Source organism: Scyliorhinus canicula, chromosome 2 (assembly GCF_902713615.1).
Source record: "Scyliorhinus canicula chromosome 2, sScyCan1.1, whole genome shotgun sequence".
In the NCBI taxonomy this organism is placed as follows: domain Eukaryota; kingdom Metazoa; phylum Chordata; class Chondrichthyes; order Carcharhiniformes; family Scyliorhinidae; genus Scyliorhinus; species Scyliorhinus canicula.
The window spans coordinates 207109840-207128330 of NC_052147.1; the positions used below are offsets into that span (position 1 = coordinate 207109840).

Below are 18491 nucleotides of genomic sequence, written 5' to 3' on the forward strand. Positions count from 1 at the left end.
AAGACTCTACCAACCGGACACCCAATTCTTATTGAGAGAAGAAAAGTAATAAGAAGATCCTTTAATTAATGAGCCAGCAAGGCGTGCTAGAGGGAAAAAACCGAACACCAAACACCGAGGCATCTGGCAATGGACCGGCAGAGCCGAGGTAAGGAACCTTCTTTACAGTCTGCGGCCTTTTAGAGTCGGTTGATCTCCTCTGCACCCCTTACAAAAAGTGTCTAGGTCTGGGTTGGTACCAGGCTCAAATCTTAGTAACGTACAGACCCAGCCTGGGATTTGAGATCCAGATTTTTAAAATAAATACTCGGATGTAAAATGGCGCACAAAAATCTGCCTACAACTTCCAGAGGGCGGCCAAGCTCCACCGGATATTTCTGCTGAAGATATGTTCCAGATGACAAAGGGTTACATAGAACAGCAATTTGACTTAACTGAAACCGGTAAGGGGATTGAACAGAAATTCCTAAAATTCCGTACTTGCAGAGGACAATGTTCCCTTGATGATATCAGAAGAGTTTGGGGAAAAGCTACCCATATGAGAGATAAAAAAACAGACTAAATGATCCCTGGTTATAATGAGCCAGCTCCGAAAGAGAAACGAGACTACAGCAAGTACCAACTATGATTGCGAATTTAAAAAACAGACGGAGCAATTACAGGCAGTCTGCGAGGAGCTGAAGAAAGAGAAACACAAATTGAAAAGCTCGGAAGTTCAGAAGAAGAAGTTGAGAGACTCAAACATGAAGTCTCTGAACTGAAATCAAGCCTTACTGATTCTAACTCGGAAAAAGGCAAGCTCAAATGAGTAAATATCAAGTTAGCATTGAAAATGTCGAATTTAATTTGGAAAATACAACCCTTAAAGCGGAAGTATCAGAACTTCGATTGGGAGTAAAAGATCTTCTGACCCAGAATAGGGAACTTAAAGAGAAGCTACCAGGTACCTCCCTGACTTAGGGTGAACATCTTTTCAATGGGCCCTCGACGCCCATACAACCAAGGCCCACCTTAGAAACGGTAGACCTAACCCAGAATTCCCACCTCCGCCAGTCTGCGAGGTTATAGAGACAGTCCCCAATGTGAGCTGGCTAGTGATGGCGGTGAGACACGCTGTTCCAATGGAAAAGAAGCCGGCCACGACCACAAGCTCTTCTGCAGCAGTTTCACTTTATCCCGAAGTAGAAGTAATTCAACGGGGGCTTTCAAAAAATAAACCACCAGAGGTGGTCTCAACCTGCTTTTTCAACTGATTCTGAATCCTATAGCGACTCGAGTGGAGAGATTGTTTTGGAGGAGGAAACATTTGAACAGTGAAAAACAAAGTCCCAAACCCACAGCTTACGGTTAGCTCCATTAAAGTCAAAATGGTATAAGACCGAGGCAGTAAGAACCGTGAAAGGGGAACAAAGAAGTACCCGAGCCAAGTATGTCCAACAGTTGGTCCATGAACCCGCTGAACCGGAAAAGATTGATAGATGGTGAATTACGTCATTCCAAGAAAGGGAGAAAAGCTACATGGGAAGGGCTTGAGCTGTTACAAAATATTTACCATCTCCACCCGTTGGACGGAGTCCAGGTTATGTCGGTAATGATCCCGAGACAGGACAACAGACAGCTTTCTAGAGGTATTAAAGCAGCAGGTGGGGATGACGGACAACTGCTAGAAGCGGGCTGGACTGCGGTTAAGCAGTGGCTGCTAAAATACAACCTGCCAAAAACTGATTGGGTGAAGATCACCGCTTGTATTCAGAAGGGGACAGAGGAAGTAGTAGAATATGAAGAAAGGTTCAGAGCAATACAGAAGGAGCACTCCGGAATTGATCTTCCGCAGGGGGAAGACACATGGGACACTAGTACTTTCAGACCGTTGAAGTCTGCCTTTGTTGCTGGTTTAAGAACGGAGTTGTCTAATGCACTAAAATTGGTGTTTTCTGATTGGGACCGAGTAGCAGCGTCATATGCGATATTAATAGACCGATGTATCAAAATTGACTGAGATATGGGAGCTAAGATTTGTGCCCTCCACACTGGATTAAAGCCTAAAGATTTACCATTTCTTTCAACAACTAATGCCCCATCTAATTCAGATGCTCCAGAAGAGTCGAGACGACCAGGAAAACGCCACAGGTGTGGAAAGGAAGGGCACTGGGCCAAGTCGTGCTGGTCAAGACTACAGGGACGCCAGGGACTTAACTCTACTCAGGGAGAGCCGCATAGGGAAACGCACAGGCTCCGCTCAATGTTTCCGCACAGGGAGATGTACAGAGAGCCCACTGTCACTGCCCGGAGAAATGTATCACAGAGAACTACACGGAAAGATGTACACGTCCCGCCCGTCATCACCGCACAGAGAGTACATATACAGGTCTGATGAAGAACTCATAGTGGACAAATTCAGGAAACTGGTACCATGGCATCAGACTGCACTGATGGAGCTCACAAAAAACTATAAGAGCCCATCCTCAATCTCCCTGTCCCTGCCTCTTGTCACGCCTTGATTGACAACAGAGGGGGTGGATTGTATATATCATTGAGGGTGTGCGGTAAAGAAATAAACTGTCTTTTTGATACAGAGCGGAGTTAACATGCCTTCCTCTTGGATATGCAAAGTTGTTTCCTTTGGATCACAAAATAACTGTAGCCCATGGTGCAGGAGGCAATGCACTGATCATCAAAAGAACTCAGCCCATGCTGATAGAATTTGGCCCATATGAATTGATTTCTCCAGTTTGGATAGGCCCAGTGGACCAGGCCCTTCTGGGCCTGGATATTCTAGCCCAATTGAATTCTTCTCCAAACTTTGAGAATGGAAAAGTAAGGTGGTCAATTAGAGCCTTTGGAAGGATCAGCTTGATAAACATACAATTTGGGCCAAAGGTAAGGATGATTGTGGCCGATTAAACATGGGACCGGCATAATTTACTGGAATTGCCCCACCATGCACTAGACAATATCCCATCAACCCATCCTCAATTGAGGGAATACTACCTGTAGTAAAGCAACTGGAAGAAAGGGGTGTATTGATTAAAACACCCAGCTCATCAAATAGCCCAGTTTGGCCTGTAAAAAAGGCAAATGGCACGTGGCGCCTCACCGTCGACTGCGGGGGGGGGGGACCTTTCCTATAGATAGGAAAGCTCCTTTGGTGGCTGACCCTTCCATCATTTTTAATGCCCTAACACCAGAATTTGAGTGGTTTTCAGTTATAGATATGGCCAAAGGAATTCGATCAGAAGTACAAACATAAGCAATATCATAAAACAGGCGTCACCTTGCTGACCTTTCAGGACTCTGTCCCGTCACTCAGATCATTATTTTGTCCTTGGATGGAATGTTCAAGAGTCGGAGGAGACTTGCTCTGACCCTATCTTGTTGTATTTAGACTGCTTTGGGTTATGATGAGTTAATCTTATCAGAATTTGCGGAGTCCAGGCATTTCGGAACAGCTCGACCTTCTTCTGATCTTATTCAGGCTTTAGGTCATGCAAAGTCAGCTTTTCTTACATTGCATCATACATTTTGACCGGTCTTCCCATTACTTAATTCGTACCATATCACACTCAGACCCCAGGACATACCTGATGCTGGATCCTTCAGACGTACCACTCCTTGGACTGCTTGGTGTCCCAGTCCTGGCCATGTAGCTTCTGACACTGTAGCAACTAGAGAGCAAGTAGATTAGCCAGCAACTCTCTGAGGCGGGACTTCCTACCGAGTAAGGGGCGGATGTCCTGCTCCAGCCAATTAATGCTTGTTGGAGCATTAAAAAGCTACCGTGCCAGCAGTTAGATTATCATAGAATTTACAGTGCAGAAGGAGGCCATTCGGCCCATCGAGTCTGCACCGGCTCTTGGAAAGAGCACCCTACCCAAGGTCAACACCTCCACACTATCCCCATAACCCAGTAACCTCACCCAACACTAAGAGCAATTTTGGACACTTAAGGGCAATTTATCATGGCCAATCCACCTAACCTGCACATCTTTGGACTGTGGTAGGAAACCGGAGCACCAGGAGGAAACCCACGCACACACTGGGAGGATGTGCAGACTCCGCACAGACAGTGACCCATACCGGAATCGAACCTGGGACCCTGGAACTGTGAAGCAATTGTGCTATCCACAATGCTGCAGTATTGGTGGGGATGAGTTCTCTGCCAACTCCTTGGATGGCGGGAAGGGAAACTCTGCCATCGTAAAAATACTGGCTGTGGTGTTGAGGTAGAACTGGGTCTCATCAGTATACATGTGGAAACTAACATTTTATTTCTGGATGATGTCACCAAATGGACAGCGTGTAGATGAGAAATTGGAGTAGTCTGAAGATAGATGCTTGGGGGACACTAGAGATACCAGTGCAAGAGTCAAAAGAGAAGTCAGTGATGCTGATTAATATATTAACTTCATCCACCTGATTGCTACTGATGTGCAGATTGGTGGCTGTGTTGATTGAATAGTTTTCATTTTAAAAGTAACTTATTGACTGTGAAACATTGTCACACATCATGGAGATGTGATAGGTGCTATATAATGGCAAGATTTCCCCTTGGTAGGGGAATTATATCTTCTGTAATTGTTATGATCTTGAGGGAGATTATTCACTTTTTAAAAAATAAATTTGAACCCACAGTTGTTAACTGAAAAAAATTATGTCACAATATTTCACATTTAAAAAAAAGACCTTTCCTGTACAAGAGTTAAATGAAGCAAGTGCTACTCACTTAACACAATATATTTTGTAAATATTTAATTTTAAACCTTAAAATCTCCGCAGACAACTTCTGGCTCTGCTTTATGTCCACCCAAGAGTTTCCCCATATTTTACAGTATCTTGAGGGTTTCTTCACTTCTCCTGGGACCAAACCAAGCTGTGCCACAGCTCTCAGGGATTCACTTTGCCTCAGTATTCTCCAAAGGTATGTTTTTGCGTGGAATGCTTCCATTAGCATCAGGATAGACCATCCTACAACTTTCCTTAAGCACATCACGACTGTGGACACCTCAGCTCAAAGATGGATCTTATTGTTTTGTTGTTCAGTGACTACAAAATCAGCAAACCCCCTTTGTTTCTAAAAGCCCTTTTACTACTTGCCGATTTGTCTCTCTGCTTGTCTCAAAGCTGCTCCCAGACTCAAACTGACTTCAACTGATGTTTCTAAGAGAAAACACACACAAACCTTTAAGTAGGGGTCCGTCCCTGGAATCCATCCCCACAGCAGGGCGGCACACCTGGGATGTCCTAGTTCGATATTTCAACTAATGACTTGAATTACTCAATTCCTAATCCTGTCCCTTGATCTGAAAGTGTGTGGATACTGTAAGACCTTCTCTTATTTACAAGTTGCATTCTAACCTTTCTTTAATATGGAGAAATAATATATAGCTCCATCCCGAAGGTAAGAGAGGGCCATCTATTGTTTATTGTTTTCACATCTCTAACTCCTTTAAGTAAACAGAGATCTTCCTTTAAATTGTAATTATATTAGTAATGTTTACTGTTCTCCCAAATCAGGTGCTTCCATTTAAAACTTCAATCCCAAATTAAAAGGTATAATCTTAAAACATATGAATCATAAGTTAGACATTTTCACAACAGTAATTCTGTTCATTATTTTATACCTCCGGGCAGAAAAGAGCCCCTGATAGTGACACCAGCTACCAGTCATCCCATTCCTCAGGGCTTCCAGCTATTTAGTCAGAATGCTATTTATAGACATTAAGACTGGCATTCAGTAACCAAAGGAACTATTAAAATAACTATTGATATTTAAAAAACAAAAGTTTTTATTGGTTTTCACATTTTTATGTTACACATTCCAGTTTGCACTTTAGTATTACAAGTTTCAGCACTGCGCATAGTATTAAGCAAAGCAACCAAATTAAAAATTACAAGTAAAAGATAAGCCAAAGAACAAAGCCAAAGAAGAAGAAAACAGAAACAATACAAACAAATAAGGATCAATATACATATTTACGTGTTACCCCACCTATGGCCCCCCTTTGGACACTGTGCCATAGTTGAACTGCCTAGTGTTGGCCCTAGCTTGTCTTGTCCGGCATGTTGCTGTTCCCTCTGCTTTTCCTATTTACTCTCGGGCTTGTCTCCTGCGGCTATGTCACTTGTGTCCCGCAGTCTTTCTGATGGGCTTCCGTCTCCCTTCGCTTCCCTTCCCCCTCCCCCTTCCCTTTCCTTTGCGATCCCTGGCTCGTCTGAGGCGCCCCCCCCCCCCCCCTCCCCGCCTTCCACCCTGTTTCCCTGCTCTACTGGTTGCTGGCTACGAACAGGTCTTAGAACAAGTTGGTGAATGTCTTCTATGTCTTGTGGAAGCCCTCTTCCAACCCATGGATGGCGAATTTTAACTTCTCCAGTTGGAGGAATTCCGACAGGTCAGACTGCCAGTCTGCAGCTTTGGATGGTGCTGCAGGATTCTTCAGTGGATGATTAGGGCGGCTAAGGTGTCGGCCCCCCCTAGCCATAAAGAGTTCTGGCTGGTCTGGCAACCTTGGACATTGCCTCAAATAAGTTCATCCAAAACCCAATAAGGCTGGGGTAGGCCCAGAACTTGTGGGTGTGGTTGGCTGGGCCTCCCTGGCACCATTCACACTTGTCCTCCACCTCCGGGGAAAACCTGCTCATTGGGATTCTAGTTAGGTGTGCTCTGTGCACCATCTTTTTTTAAAATTTAGAGTACCCATTCATTTTTTTTCCAATTAAGGGGCAGTTTAGCGTGGCCAATCCACCTAGCTTGCACATCTTTTGCGTTGTGGGCACGAAACCCACGCAAACACGGCGAGAATGTGCAAACTCCACACGGACAGTGACCCAGAGCCGGGATCAAGCCTGGGACCTCGGCGCTGTGAGGCTGCAGTGCTACCCACTGCGCCACCGTGCTGCCCTCTCTGCACCATCTTTAGCTGCGTGAGGCTCAGCCCTGCACACGTGGAGGTGAAGTTTGCCCTGTGCAACGCATTGAACCAGAGTCCTCCCCTACTTCTGAGCCTTGTTCCCTTGTCTCATCCGTGGGGAGAGCACCTCATCGCCCGCATCCAAAAGTACCTCAACTAGCAAGTGTCTTGGCATCCAGTGGTACAGCGTCGTTTCTCTTCGGAGGTAGTTTTGGGTACCTCAATTTGTTCCCTTTAGATAGTTGGAACCTCTCTGTGAATTCCCCCAGGGGTCGCTTGTCTGCTGCCTGCGTACATGTCGCTAACCGTCAATGTCCCCTCATTCTGTCTCCACTTTTTGAAGGTGGCATCTATTGTTATTGGCGTGAACCTGTGGTTGTTACAGATGGGGGCTATAGCGGACATTTGGTTAGGCCGAAGTGTTGTCTCATTTGATACCACGTTCGGAGTGTGGCCACCACCATTTCGCTCTTGAGTGTTTGGTCGGAGGAGATGGAAGTGCAGTCGTGACTAGAGTTTGGAGGGACGTACCTATGCAGAAATTCTCCTCCATCCTTACCCATTCTTCTCCCGGTTCCTTCATCCATCCAGAAGAGGAACCCGGACAGTAGGTTCACATTGATCGGCTGCACTCACCCTGCCAGCAAGAATGGGGGTGTGTCCCACTTGTGCAGGTCCCATTTAACTTCCTTCACCAGACTCATCAGCTTCCATTTGTAGATCCGTGTCCAGTCATGGGCAATTTGGATCCCCAAGTAGCAAAATCTGTTTTGGACTTGTATGAACAGTAGTCCCTCTAGCTCTGTCCCTCTTCCTTGCAGGACCTTTGGGAAGACTTTGCTTTTGCTCAGGTTGGGTTTGTAGTCCGAGAAGGCTCCAAATTCCTTTTAGAGCTTCATGATCCCTTCTATACTGGCTTGGGGGTCCAAGATGTAGAGGAGCAGATCATCTGCATAGAGTGAACCTCTATCTTCTCTAACCCCCCTCTGGATACCTCTCCAGCCTTTCGCCGTTCTGAGGGCAATTGGCAATTGCTCAATTGCCAGGGCGAACAGTAGCGGGAACAGTGATCATCCCTGCCTTGTGCCTCTGGACAGCTGGAAGTATTTAGAGCTGATGCTGTTTGTCCGAACGCTCGCCACGGGAGTGCCGTACAGTCATTTCACCCAGGCAGTGAGCCCTGATCCAACCCCAAACCGCTCCAGTACGTCTGTGAGGTACTTCCACTCGACTCTGTCAAAGGCCTTTTCTACGTCCAGGGAGATGATCACTTCTGGTTTTCTCTCCCCGGATGGGGTCATGATCACGTTCAGCAGACGCCTGATGTTCGATGTTAGCTGCCTGCCCTTGACAAAACCCGTTATGTCCTTTGCGACCACCTCCGGTACACCGCTGCCTAGCCAGGGTTTTTTGCATTTACATTGAGCAGCCCTCACTGTAGGGCCCTCACTCGGTTGGGTCTTTGTCTTTTTTGGGTATCTGCGATAGTGAGGCTTGCGCCGGTGTTGGTGGCAGGGAGCCACTCACCAGCGAGTCTGCAAACATCTCCTGCAAGTGTAGGGCCAGTGTTAGTGTGAATCGTTTGTAAAAGCCTGCCAGGAATTCACCTGGCCCCAACTCCTTCCCCGCCTGCATGGAATTGATATTCTCCATGACTTCCCCCAGTCTTAATGGTGCTTTCAGGCCTGGTCTCCTATCTTCTCCGATGACTGGCATGTCCAGTCCCCTCAAGGAACTGCTTTATCTTCGAGTCCCCCTCGGGTGGGCTTGGAGATGTACAGCCCCCGGTAGAAGGCCGAGATTACCTTTTCCAGCTCAGCAACCAGCCTGCCGTTGCTGCCCCTAACCTGCGCCACTTCTCTCCCAGGTGGCTGGTTTGTCTCGGTGCTCGTAAAAGGTTCCCCCATGTCTGGTGGAGTTGGTACACTGCTTTCCTTGTGAAAAGCAGGTCAGAATCCAGCTTTTTCCTCTCAACCAGAAGCTCTACGGTCGGGGCTACGGAGTACTGCGCGTCCACCTCCAGTATGGAGTTGACCAGTTGTTACCGAGTCGCCCTCTCCTTCCTATCTCTGCGTGCTGTGCACGTGATAATCTCTCCTCTGGTCACAGCCATCAGCACCTCCCAGAACATGGAGGGTGAGGACTCCTCGTTGAAGTACATATAGACACCATCCACTGCCAAATCATCTTTGTGACCTCCTCGATAAACTCTACCAAGTTAGTAAGACACGACCTCCCCTTCGCAAAACCGTGCTGCCTCTCGCTAATACGTCCACTTGACCACTGTACCCGTGAATGACCGGTGGTATCGTTTCGCAAAATTCTTTATCGGCCAGGAGGGCCATGTCTAACCTCTATGAGGGGCGTTGGGCCCGGCCCATCTCCAACCTCATACCCATGTAATGTGGAGCATGGTTGGAGATTACAATTGCGGTGTATTCCGCTCCTACTACCCCTCGAAGCACCGATTTCTCCACTACAGGAAATCAATCATAGTGTAGACACTATGTACCTGGAAGAAGAAGGAGAACTCCTTCTCCCCGGGTGTGTGAACCTCCATGGGCCCACTGACCCCCCCCCCCCCGAAAAAAGGAGGAATTTGTCAGGGTTAGAAGGCTGGGAACAGCCAAAGCCTGTGTGGAATATAAGATAGTAGGAAGGAACTTAAGCAAGGAGTTGGAAGGGCTAAAAGGGGTCACGAAAAGTCATTGGCAAAGGAATCTATGTGTGGAGCCAGAGGAAATGGGCGAGGTACTAATTGAATACTTTGCATCAGTATTCACCAAAGAGAAGGAATTGGTGGATGTTGAGTCTGGAGAAGGGTGTGTAGATAGCCTGGGTCACATTGAGATCCAAAAAGATGAGTTGTTGGGCATCTTGAAAAATATTACGGTGGATAAGTCCCCAGGGCCTGATGGGATCTACCCCAGAATATTGAAGGAGGCAAGAGAGGAAATTGCTGAGGCCTTGAAATCTTTGGATCCTCACTGTCTTCAGGTGATGTCCTGGAGGACTGCAGAATAGCCAATGTTGTTCCTTTGTTTAAGAAGGGGAGCAAGGATAATCCAGGGAACTACAGGCCGGTGAGCCTTATGTCAGTGGAAGCGAAATTACTGGAGAGAATTCTTCGAGACAGGATCAACTCCCATTTGGAAGCAAGTGGACGTATTAGCGAGAGGCAGCACGGTTTTGCGAAGGGGAGGTCGTGTCTTACTAACTTGATAGAGTTTATCGAGGAGGTCACAAAGATGATTTGGCAGTGGATGGTGTCTATATGGACTTCCGTAAGGCCTTTGACAAGGTCCCTCATGGCAGACTGGTACAAAAGGTGAAGTCACACGGGATCAGAGGTGAGCTGGCAAGATGGATACAGAACTGGCTAGGTCATAGAAGGCAGAGAGCAGCAATGGAAGGGTGCTCTTCTGATTGGAGGGCTGTGACTAGCGGTGTTCTGCAGGGATCAATGCTCTGACCGTTGCTGTTCGTGGTATATATAAATGATTTGGAGAAAAATTTAACTGGTCTGATTAGTACGTTTGAGGACAACACAAACGTTGGTGGAATTGCGGATAGCGATGAGGACTGTCAGAGGATACAGCAGGATTTAGATCTTTTGGAGACTTGGGTGGAGAGATGGCAGATGGAGTTTAATCTGGACAAATGTGAGGTAATACATTTTGGAAGGTCTAATACAGGTAGGGAATACACAGTGGATGGTAGAATCCTCAAGAGTATTGACAATCAGAGAGATCTAGGTTTACAGGTCCACAGGCCACTGAAAGTGGCAACACAAGTGAAGAAGGTAGTCAAGAAGGCATAAGGCATGCTTACCTTCATTGGCCAGGGCATTGAGTATAAAAATTGGCAAGTCATGTTGCAGCTGTACAGAACTTTAATTAAGCCACATTTAGAGTATAGTGTTCAATTCTGGTCGCCACACTACCTTTTAAGTCCTTTTTTCCCTTGGAGCTGCTGCTGCTTAGCATATCTAATCCTGGTTGTTGGAAGAGAGTGAGGGGTATTTTGTTCCCTATTTTAGCTGGCTGTTTTGAGCTTGAAGTGCCTAATTCCAAGTTTTCAGGATGAGAGTCACCTTTTGTGTACACACTCAGCACATTCCTGTCACCGGAAGTCCATCAACTATTGATATTCCAACAGTTGAATATCTCGTGATGAAGAAAATAGAATAGTTAGCCTATTGTTTAACAATGGTCTTGACATACATTTACCCAAGTTTGCTTTTATAGTTGCTATTTCTTTTTTTAGGCAGACTGCTTGTGACCAATTTGCGAATTATCTGGCATTCACTGGCTCTTCCACGTGTAAACTTATGTAAGTAAAGCTATGCTTGCCTATTAATAAAATTGTTTGCTGTGGAATTAACCTGAAAACTGAATTGCTGTCCCAAAGGAAAGAAGAATAACTAATTGTTCTCTGTGACTCCTCGTATGATTTGGATTTTTAAGTACTGATGAAGAATTTAAATTTTAGAAATAGTGGCATAACCTATAATGCTTTAAAGTACAAGGAGCGGACTTCCGGTTGCGGCTATGCCTGGGTAGGTCGCACGATCGGCAGCTCCTACCGATAATGGACTTTTGGGCCCTTTTAAGGAGCCTCAGCGGCATTTGCTCAACAATTCCCGGTGTGGGAAGGTAGCAGTGAGGGTCCCCTAGCACTCTATGGAGTGGACCAGGAGTGGAGCAGTCAAAAAAGTGGCTTTAGAGCAGAGAGGAGAACGGGTGCAAAAAAACAAGATGGCGGCGGGCGAGGACCAGGCAGCGTTGTCCCAGTGGTCTCGGGAGCAGCAGGAATTCTTAAAAAGCTGCTTTGCTGAATTGCAGGTGGAGATGCTGGCCCCTATGAAGGCGTCGATTGAAAGGTTGGTGGAGACCCAGAAGATGCAGGGGACAGCGATCAAGGAGGTGCAGCAGAAGGTCTCTGACAATGAGGACGAGATTCTAGGCCTGGCGGTTCAAGTAGAAGCGCACGAGGCGCTTCACAAAAAATGGCATGAGAAGCTGGAGGACCTGGAGAACAGGTCGAGGAGGCAGAACCTGCGGATTCTGGGTCTCCCTGAAGGCGTGGAGGGGGTCGGATGCTGGGGCGTATGTGACCATGATGCTGAGCACGCTTATGAGTGCGGGGGCCTTCCCGAGACCCCTGTAGCTGGACGGAGCGCACAGAGTCCTGGCAAGGAGGCCGAGGGCAAACGAACCGCCGAGGTCGATGGTGGTGAGGTTTCACCGTTTCACTGACGGAGTGTGTCCTGCGATGGGCGAAGGAGCGGAGCAGCAGGTGGGAGAATACCAAGATCCGTATCTATCAGGACTGGAGTGCAGAGCTGGTCAAGAAGTGGGCAGGATTCAACCGGGCTAAGGCGATGCTCCATGGGAAGGGGGTGAAGTTCGCACTGTTACAGCCGGCGAGACTGTGGGTCACATACCAGGACCGACACCACTATTTTGATACGCCGGATGAGGCGTGGACTTTTATCAAAAACGAGAAGCTGGACTTGAATTAATGGTTTGCCGTATGTTATGTGGGATGTTGGTGAGGGAGTGGGGGCGATGCTTGTGGAGTGGGGTTTTTTTTTTTGTCTCCCCGCGTTTTCTTGGGAATGGGTGGGCCCGTAGCCCGAGGCCCTCTGGGACTGGGGTGAGGTCGCAGTTAAAAGGAACTGTGCCACGGGGCGGGGTTGGCCCAGGCAGGGAGCATGGCTTTTTCCCGCGAAATGGGGGGGGGGGGGGGGGGGGGCAGGTAGCCCCCCGATCCGGCCGATCAAGTGGAACGTGAGAGGCTTAAATAGGCTGGTCAAGAGGGCCCGGGTGTTTTCGCACTTAAAGAGGCTGAAGGCAGACGTAGCCATGCTACAGGAAACACACCTGAAGATCGCGGATCAAACCAGGCTGAGGAAGGGATGGGTGGGACAGGTTTTTCACTCGGGGCTGAATGCGAAAAACAGGGGGGTCGCAATCCTGGTGAGTAAGCGGGTGGCATTTGAGGCGGTGGGTATTGTGGCGGATAAAGGGGGCCGATATGTTATGGTGAGTGGTAAGCTGCAGGGGGCTCGGTGGGTGCTGGTGAATGTGTATGCCCCAAACTGGGACAATGCAGGGTTCATGAAGCGGATGTTGAGTCGGATCCCGGATCTGGAGGCAGGTAGTTTGATAATGGGGGGGGGGAGGACTTCAATACGGTTCTGGACCCCATACTGGATTGATCTAGATCGAGGTTGGATAAGAGACCGGCAGCGGCTAAGGTTCTGAGGGGGTTTATGGACCAGATGGGGGTAGTGGATCCGTGGAGATTTGCTAGGCCAAGGGTGAGGGAGTTTTCCTCCTTCTTCCATGTACACAAGGCTTACTCGTGGATAGATTTTTTTGTGGTAAACCGGGCGCTAATCCCGAGAGTGGAGGGGATGGAGTACTCGGCCATTGCGATCTCGGACCATGCCTCACACTGGGTGGACCTGAAGATGGGGGAGGAGAGAGGTCAGCGCCCATTGTGGTGAATGGACGTGGGACTACTGGCGGATGGGGCGGGGGGGGGGGGGGGGGGGGGGGGGATGTGACAGTTCCTGGACCAACTTAGGTTCCCAAAGGTGGAGGAAGGGCGGTTAGAGGGATTGGGGGCTCCGATTGGGATGGAGGAGTTGGCTAAAGGGTTGGGAAGTATGCAGGCGGGCCCCGGGGCCGGATGGGTTCCCTGTTGAGTTCTACAGGAAGGTCTCGGAGCTGTTGGGCCCGCTGTTGCTGAGAACCTTTAATGGGGCTAAGGAAAAGGGAATCCTCCCCCCTCCCCCCCCCCCCCCCCTCCCCCCGACGATGTTGCAGGCTTTGATCTCGCTTATCCTCAAGCATGATAAGGACCCGTTGCAATGCGGCTACTATAGGCCAATTTCGCTTCTTAATGTAGATGCTAAACTGTTGGCCAAGATCCTGGCCACTAGGATTGAGGATTGTGTCCCGGGAGTGATTCGTGAGCATCAGACGGGGTTTGTGAAGGGCAGGCAGCTGAATGTGAATGTGCGAAGGCTCCTGAATGTGATCATGGTGCCCTCGGAGGGGGGGGGGGGGGGGGCAGAAGTGGTAGCGGCAATGGACGAGGAGAAAGCCTTTGATCGAGTGGAGTGGGAGTACTTGTGGGAAGTGTTAGGCAGGTTTGGGTTCGGGGAGGAATTCATAGGATGGGTAAAATTGTTGTACCAGGCCCCGGTAGCGAGTGTTTCGATGAACCGGCTGCGGTCGGAGTATTTCAGGTTATATCGTGGAACGAGGCAGGGGTGCCCTTTGTCCCCCCTGCTGTTTGCCCTGGCGATTGAGCCGTTGGCCATGGCGTTGAGAGAATCCAGAAACTGGAGGGGATTGGTCCGGGGGGGGGGGGGGGGGGGGGGGGGAGGAACACCACGTTTCACTGTATGCGGATGATCTGCTTTTGTATATCGCAGATCCGGTGGAGGGGATGGGGGAGGTTATGCAGATTCTGAGGGATTTTGGAAACTTCTCGGGATACAAGTTAAATGTGGGGAAAAGCAAGGTGCATTTTTATGGTGCATGTGAGGGGCCAGGAAAAGAGATTGGGGGAGCTACCACTTAAGATGGTGGAGAGGAGCTTTCGGTACTTGGGTATCCAGGTAGCCAAGAGTTGGGGGGTTTTACACAAGCTCAGTTAGCGCGCCTGAAGGATCAGATGGAGGAGGACTTTAAGAGGTGGGAGGTGTTGCCACTCTGCTTGGCGGGTAGGGTGCAGTCTGTAAAAATGACGGTTCTCCCTAGGTTCCTGTTCGCCTTCCAGTGCCTGCCTGTTCTCATCCCCAAGTCCTTCTTTAAGCGGGTAAATAGGAGTATTACGGGATTTGTGTGGGCAAATAAGACCCCACGGGTTAAGAGACTGTCCTTGGTGTGCAGTCGTGAGGGGGGTGGGTTGGCACTGCCGAACATGTGCGGCTCTTACTGGGCAGCGAATGTGTCTATGATTCGGAAGTGGGTAATGGAGGGAGAGGGTTCGGCGTGGAAACGGCTAGAAGCGTCGTCCTGTATAGGCAATAGCTTGGGGGCACTGGTGACGGCACCGTTGCCGCTTCCTCCGACGCGGTACACCATGAGCCCGGTGGTGGCAGCGACATTGAGGATCTGGGGGCAGTGGAGACGGCATAGGGGGGAGATAGGGGCCTCAGTTTGGACCCCGATATGGAACAATCATAGGTTCGTTCCAGGTAGGATAGATGGTGGGTTCCTAAGTAGGCATAGGGCGGGAATCAAAAGAATGTGGGACTTGTTTATTGATGGGTCCTTTGCCAGTCCGAGGGCGCTGGAGGAGAAATTTGGGCTACCCCCGGGGAATACCTTTAGGTACATGCAGGTTCGGGCGTTCGTGAAAACGCAGGTGCGGGAATTCCCACTGCTGCCTGCTCGGAGGATACAGGACAGGGTGGTCTCGGGCGTGTGGGTAGGGGATGGCAAGACATTGGAAATATACCAGGAGCTGCAGGCGGCGGAGGAGATCTCGGTGGAAGAGCTGAAGGGCAAGTTGGAGGAGGAGCTGGGCGAGGAGCTGGATGAGGGCCTGTGGGCTGACGCCCTGGGCAGGGTCAATTCCTCCTCTTATTGTGCCAGGCTTAGCCTGATTCAGTTTAAAGTGCTGCATCGGGCGCATATGACAGGGGCAAGAATGAGTAAGTTCTTTGGGGTAGAGAACAGGTGTGTGAGGTGTTCAGGGAGCCCAGCTAATCATGTCCATATGTTCTGGGCATGCCCGGCACTTACGGAATTTTGGAAAGGCATTGCAAAGGCAATGTCCAAGATCTTGGACACTCGGGTAAAACCGAGTTGGGGGATAGCGATATTTGGGGTATTGGAAGATCGGGGAGTGCAGGAGTCGAAAGATGAAATGAAAATTGAAAAATGAAAATCGCTTATTGTCACGAGTAGGCTTCAATGAAGTTACTGTGAAAAGCCCCTAGTCGCCACATTCCGGCGCCTGTCCGGGGAGGCTGGTACAGGAATCGAACCGTGCTGCTGGCCTGCTTGGTCTGCTTTAAAAGCCAGCGATTTAGCTGAGTGAGCTAAACCAGCACCTATGCCAGAGTTCTGGCCTTTGCCTCCTTGTTAATGTGGAGGGACGCGAAACCCCCAAGCGTGGAGGCTTGGGTCAGTGAAATGGCTGGGTTTCTCAGGTTGGAGAAGATAAAGTTTGCTTGCAAGGGTCTCTGCAGGGGTTCTGCAGGCGGTGCCACCGTTCCTTGACTTTCTTGCGGAACGATAGGTGGAAGTCAGCAGCAGCAGCAACCCGGGGGGAGGGCGGGGGGGGGGAATGGGTGGGCTGTTTTCACGTTATTAGTTAGGGGCAGATGCCCTATTTTGTTTTGTTTGTTAAATTCTTAGCTGGATAGAGGGTTAAGTGTTTTTTGTTGATATATTGCTTTGTTTTCTTTGTATTATTCTCTTTTTTGTAGTGTTTTGTAAAACTTATTGAAAAATTTGGAATAAAAACATTTTTTAAAAAAACCAAAATGAAGTGCAAGGAGCTATGATTATTCAGTTAAAATTCTCCTATTGACGATCAAAATATTCTTGAACGGCAATTTTTTTCTGTAACATGTTTACACCAAGCCTGGTTGTCCTATACAGTGTCACTGTCCTTCTTATACATGACGAACTGAGCCCTGGTTTAGCTCAGTTGGCTGAACAACTGGTTTGTGATGCAGAGCAAGGCCAACAGCATAGATTCAATCCCCGTGCCAGCTGAGGTTATTCATGAAGGCCCCACCTTCTCAGCCCTGCCCCCGCCTGAGGTCTCGTGATTCTCAGGTTAAATCAGGTTAAGTCAGCTCTCCTCCTCAAAGGGGAAAGCAACCTATGGTCACCTGGGACTATGGCGTCTTCAGGGCCGGTGCTAGGAATTGCGGGCCCAATTAGAAAAGTGATGGCGGGGCCCCTACTCTACAAAAGTAAAAATTTATGTATGTTTATATTTCGTGTAGTATGCTCGTCTTTAACGAAAAAAAAACATTAAATGCTTGATATACTAAAATTTTGAAACTTACTTACCCGGGCGGAAGGATTTGGCGGCGCAGGGCTGAAGGATTTGTCGATGGTAATGCGGTGCGTTCCCCAAAAGTAAAAACTACCCTATAGTTCCTCTTAGAATACAGAAAAGGCTTCAAACGGTAACTCTGTCGCCGCTGGCGCGGGACCCCCTTAAGGTGCGGGGCTCAATTTGGTGAAATTGGTCAAATAGGCTTAAAACCGGCCCTGGGCGTCTTTACACATCAAGGAGTCTCAATGTGTATAACTGTAACACTATTTTCACCCAAAGACAATGCTGAATTTGTCCTCCATTCCATAAGTACGCTTTGTAGTCTGGACAAAATAATTCTTCATTATTTTAGAAAATTAGAAATTGATGTCAGCTTACACATTATTACATGAAAACGTTCCTCATTTAAATCTTTTTTTACTCTTGGCATTACTGCTTGCATAAATGTTGATTTCTCTACAACAGTATCAGTAGGTAAACTATCCAAAACAAAATTTCCCAATGTTTCCATTTCTTACGTTTCTGTCAAAAAGTGTTTTTATACTTTTTAAATCTTATCTCTCTAAAAGTGGCATAATCGATAATATAGAATCACTGGCACTTTGGGAGCTTCAGTTTGAGAACATTGAGCTGAACTGTTTTTCGGGCAGCACGGTAGTACAGTGGTTAGCACTGTTACTTCACATCGCCAGGGTCCCAGGTTCAATTCCCGACTTGGGTCACTGTGCGGAGTCTGCACGTTCTCCCCGTGCCTGGGTGGGTTTCCTCCGGCTACTCCGATTTCCTCCCACAAGCCCCGAAAGACATGCTGTTAGGTAATTTGGACATTCTGTATTCTCCCTCTGTGTACCTGAACAGGCGCCGGAATGTGGCGACTAGGGGCTTTTCACAGTAACTTCCATTGCAGTGTTAATGTAAGCCTACTTGTGACAATAAAGATTATTATTATTATCCACAAAAATGAAGAGCACAAATTAAATCACTAATGTTTCAAAAAATTGAGGTTAGAAACAAACATATAGAATAGAACAAACTTTATAATACCCAATAAATTGGGCTGAATAAAAGGACAAGGTGATAGTAACAACTGTATTCAAGAAGAATAGTGAGGTGATGTGAAATTCTATAATGCAATGAAGATTTCATAACAACAAAAAAAAGAACACCTTAAGAAAAAATAAGGTCATTTTAAAATCAGGCAACGTTTTAATCTCCCGTTTTATAGAAAACACAATGTTTTGCAACTCTGATTTGGTGCATGGAATATGAGCTCACATCAGCAATGTCCCACCATACTGAGTTGCTAATGGCTTAGTGTTAATGCTAACTAACATTTTGTTAGTCTTCATTCCTAAAAACAATTTCCATAAGGTGACCAAATCTCCAATGATTTCCTAGGAGACCAAATCTCCTATCATATCCATAGTGATCACAACATAATAACGCTTAGATAAAGATTGAAATGTATATAAGAAAGACAAAGCCCAAAGTAATAAATTAGAAAAAATGTAATTTTAGCGGGATGATAACAATGTAGGGGGG

The 18491-nt window shown here is 47.8% G+C and overlaps 1 protein-coding gene across 6 annotated transcripts in view; it reads left to right on the forward strand.

Moving 5' to 3' along the window:
- Positions 1 to 18491, forward strand: part of bbs5 (Bardet-Biedl syndrome 5) — a 57262-nt gene that overhangs the window by 13194 nt on the left and 25577 nt on the right. For 3 of the 6 annotated variants that reach the window (XM_038789428.1, XM_038789429.1, XM_038789430.1), the window contains exon 3: positions 11175 to 11240. The exons of 2 other annotated variants lie outside the window; for them this stretch is intronic. In XM_038789428.1, coding sequence (XP_038645356.1) covers positions 11175 to 11240 — 66 coding nt within the window. Of the gene's footprint in view, positions 1 to 3; positions 149 to 11174; positions 11241 to 18491 lie in introns of all 6 variants that reach the window. One more of the 6 variants, XM_038789432.1, reaches the window with a different exon arrangement.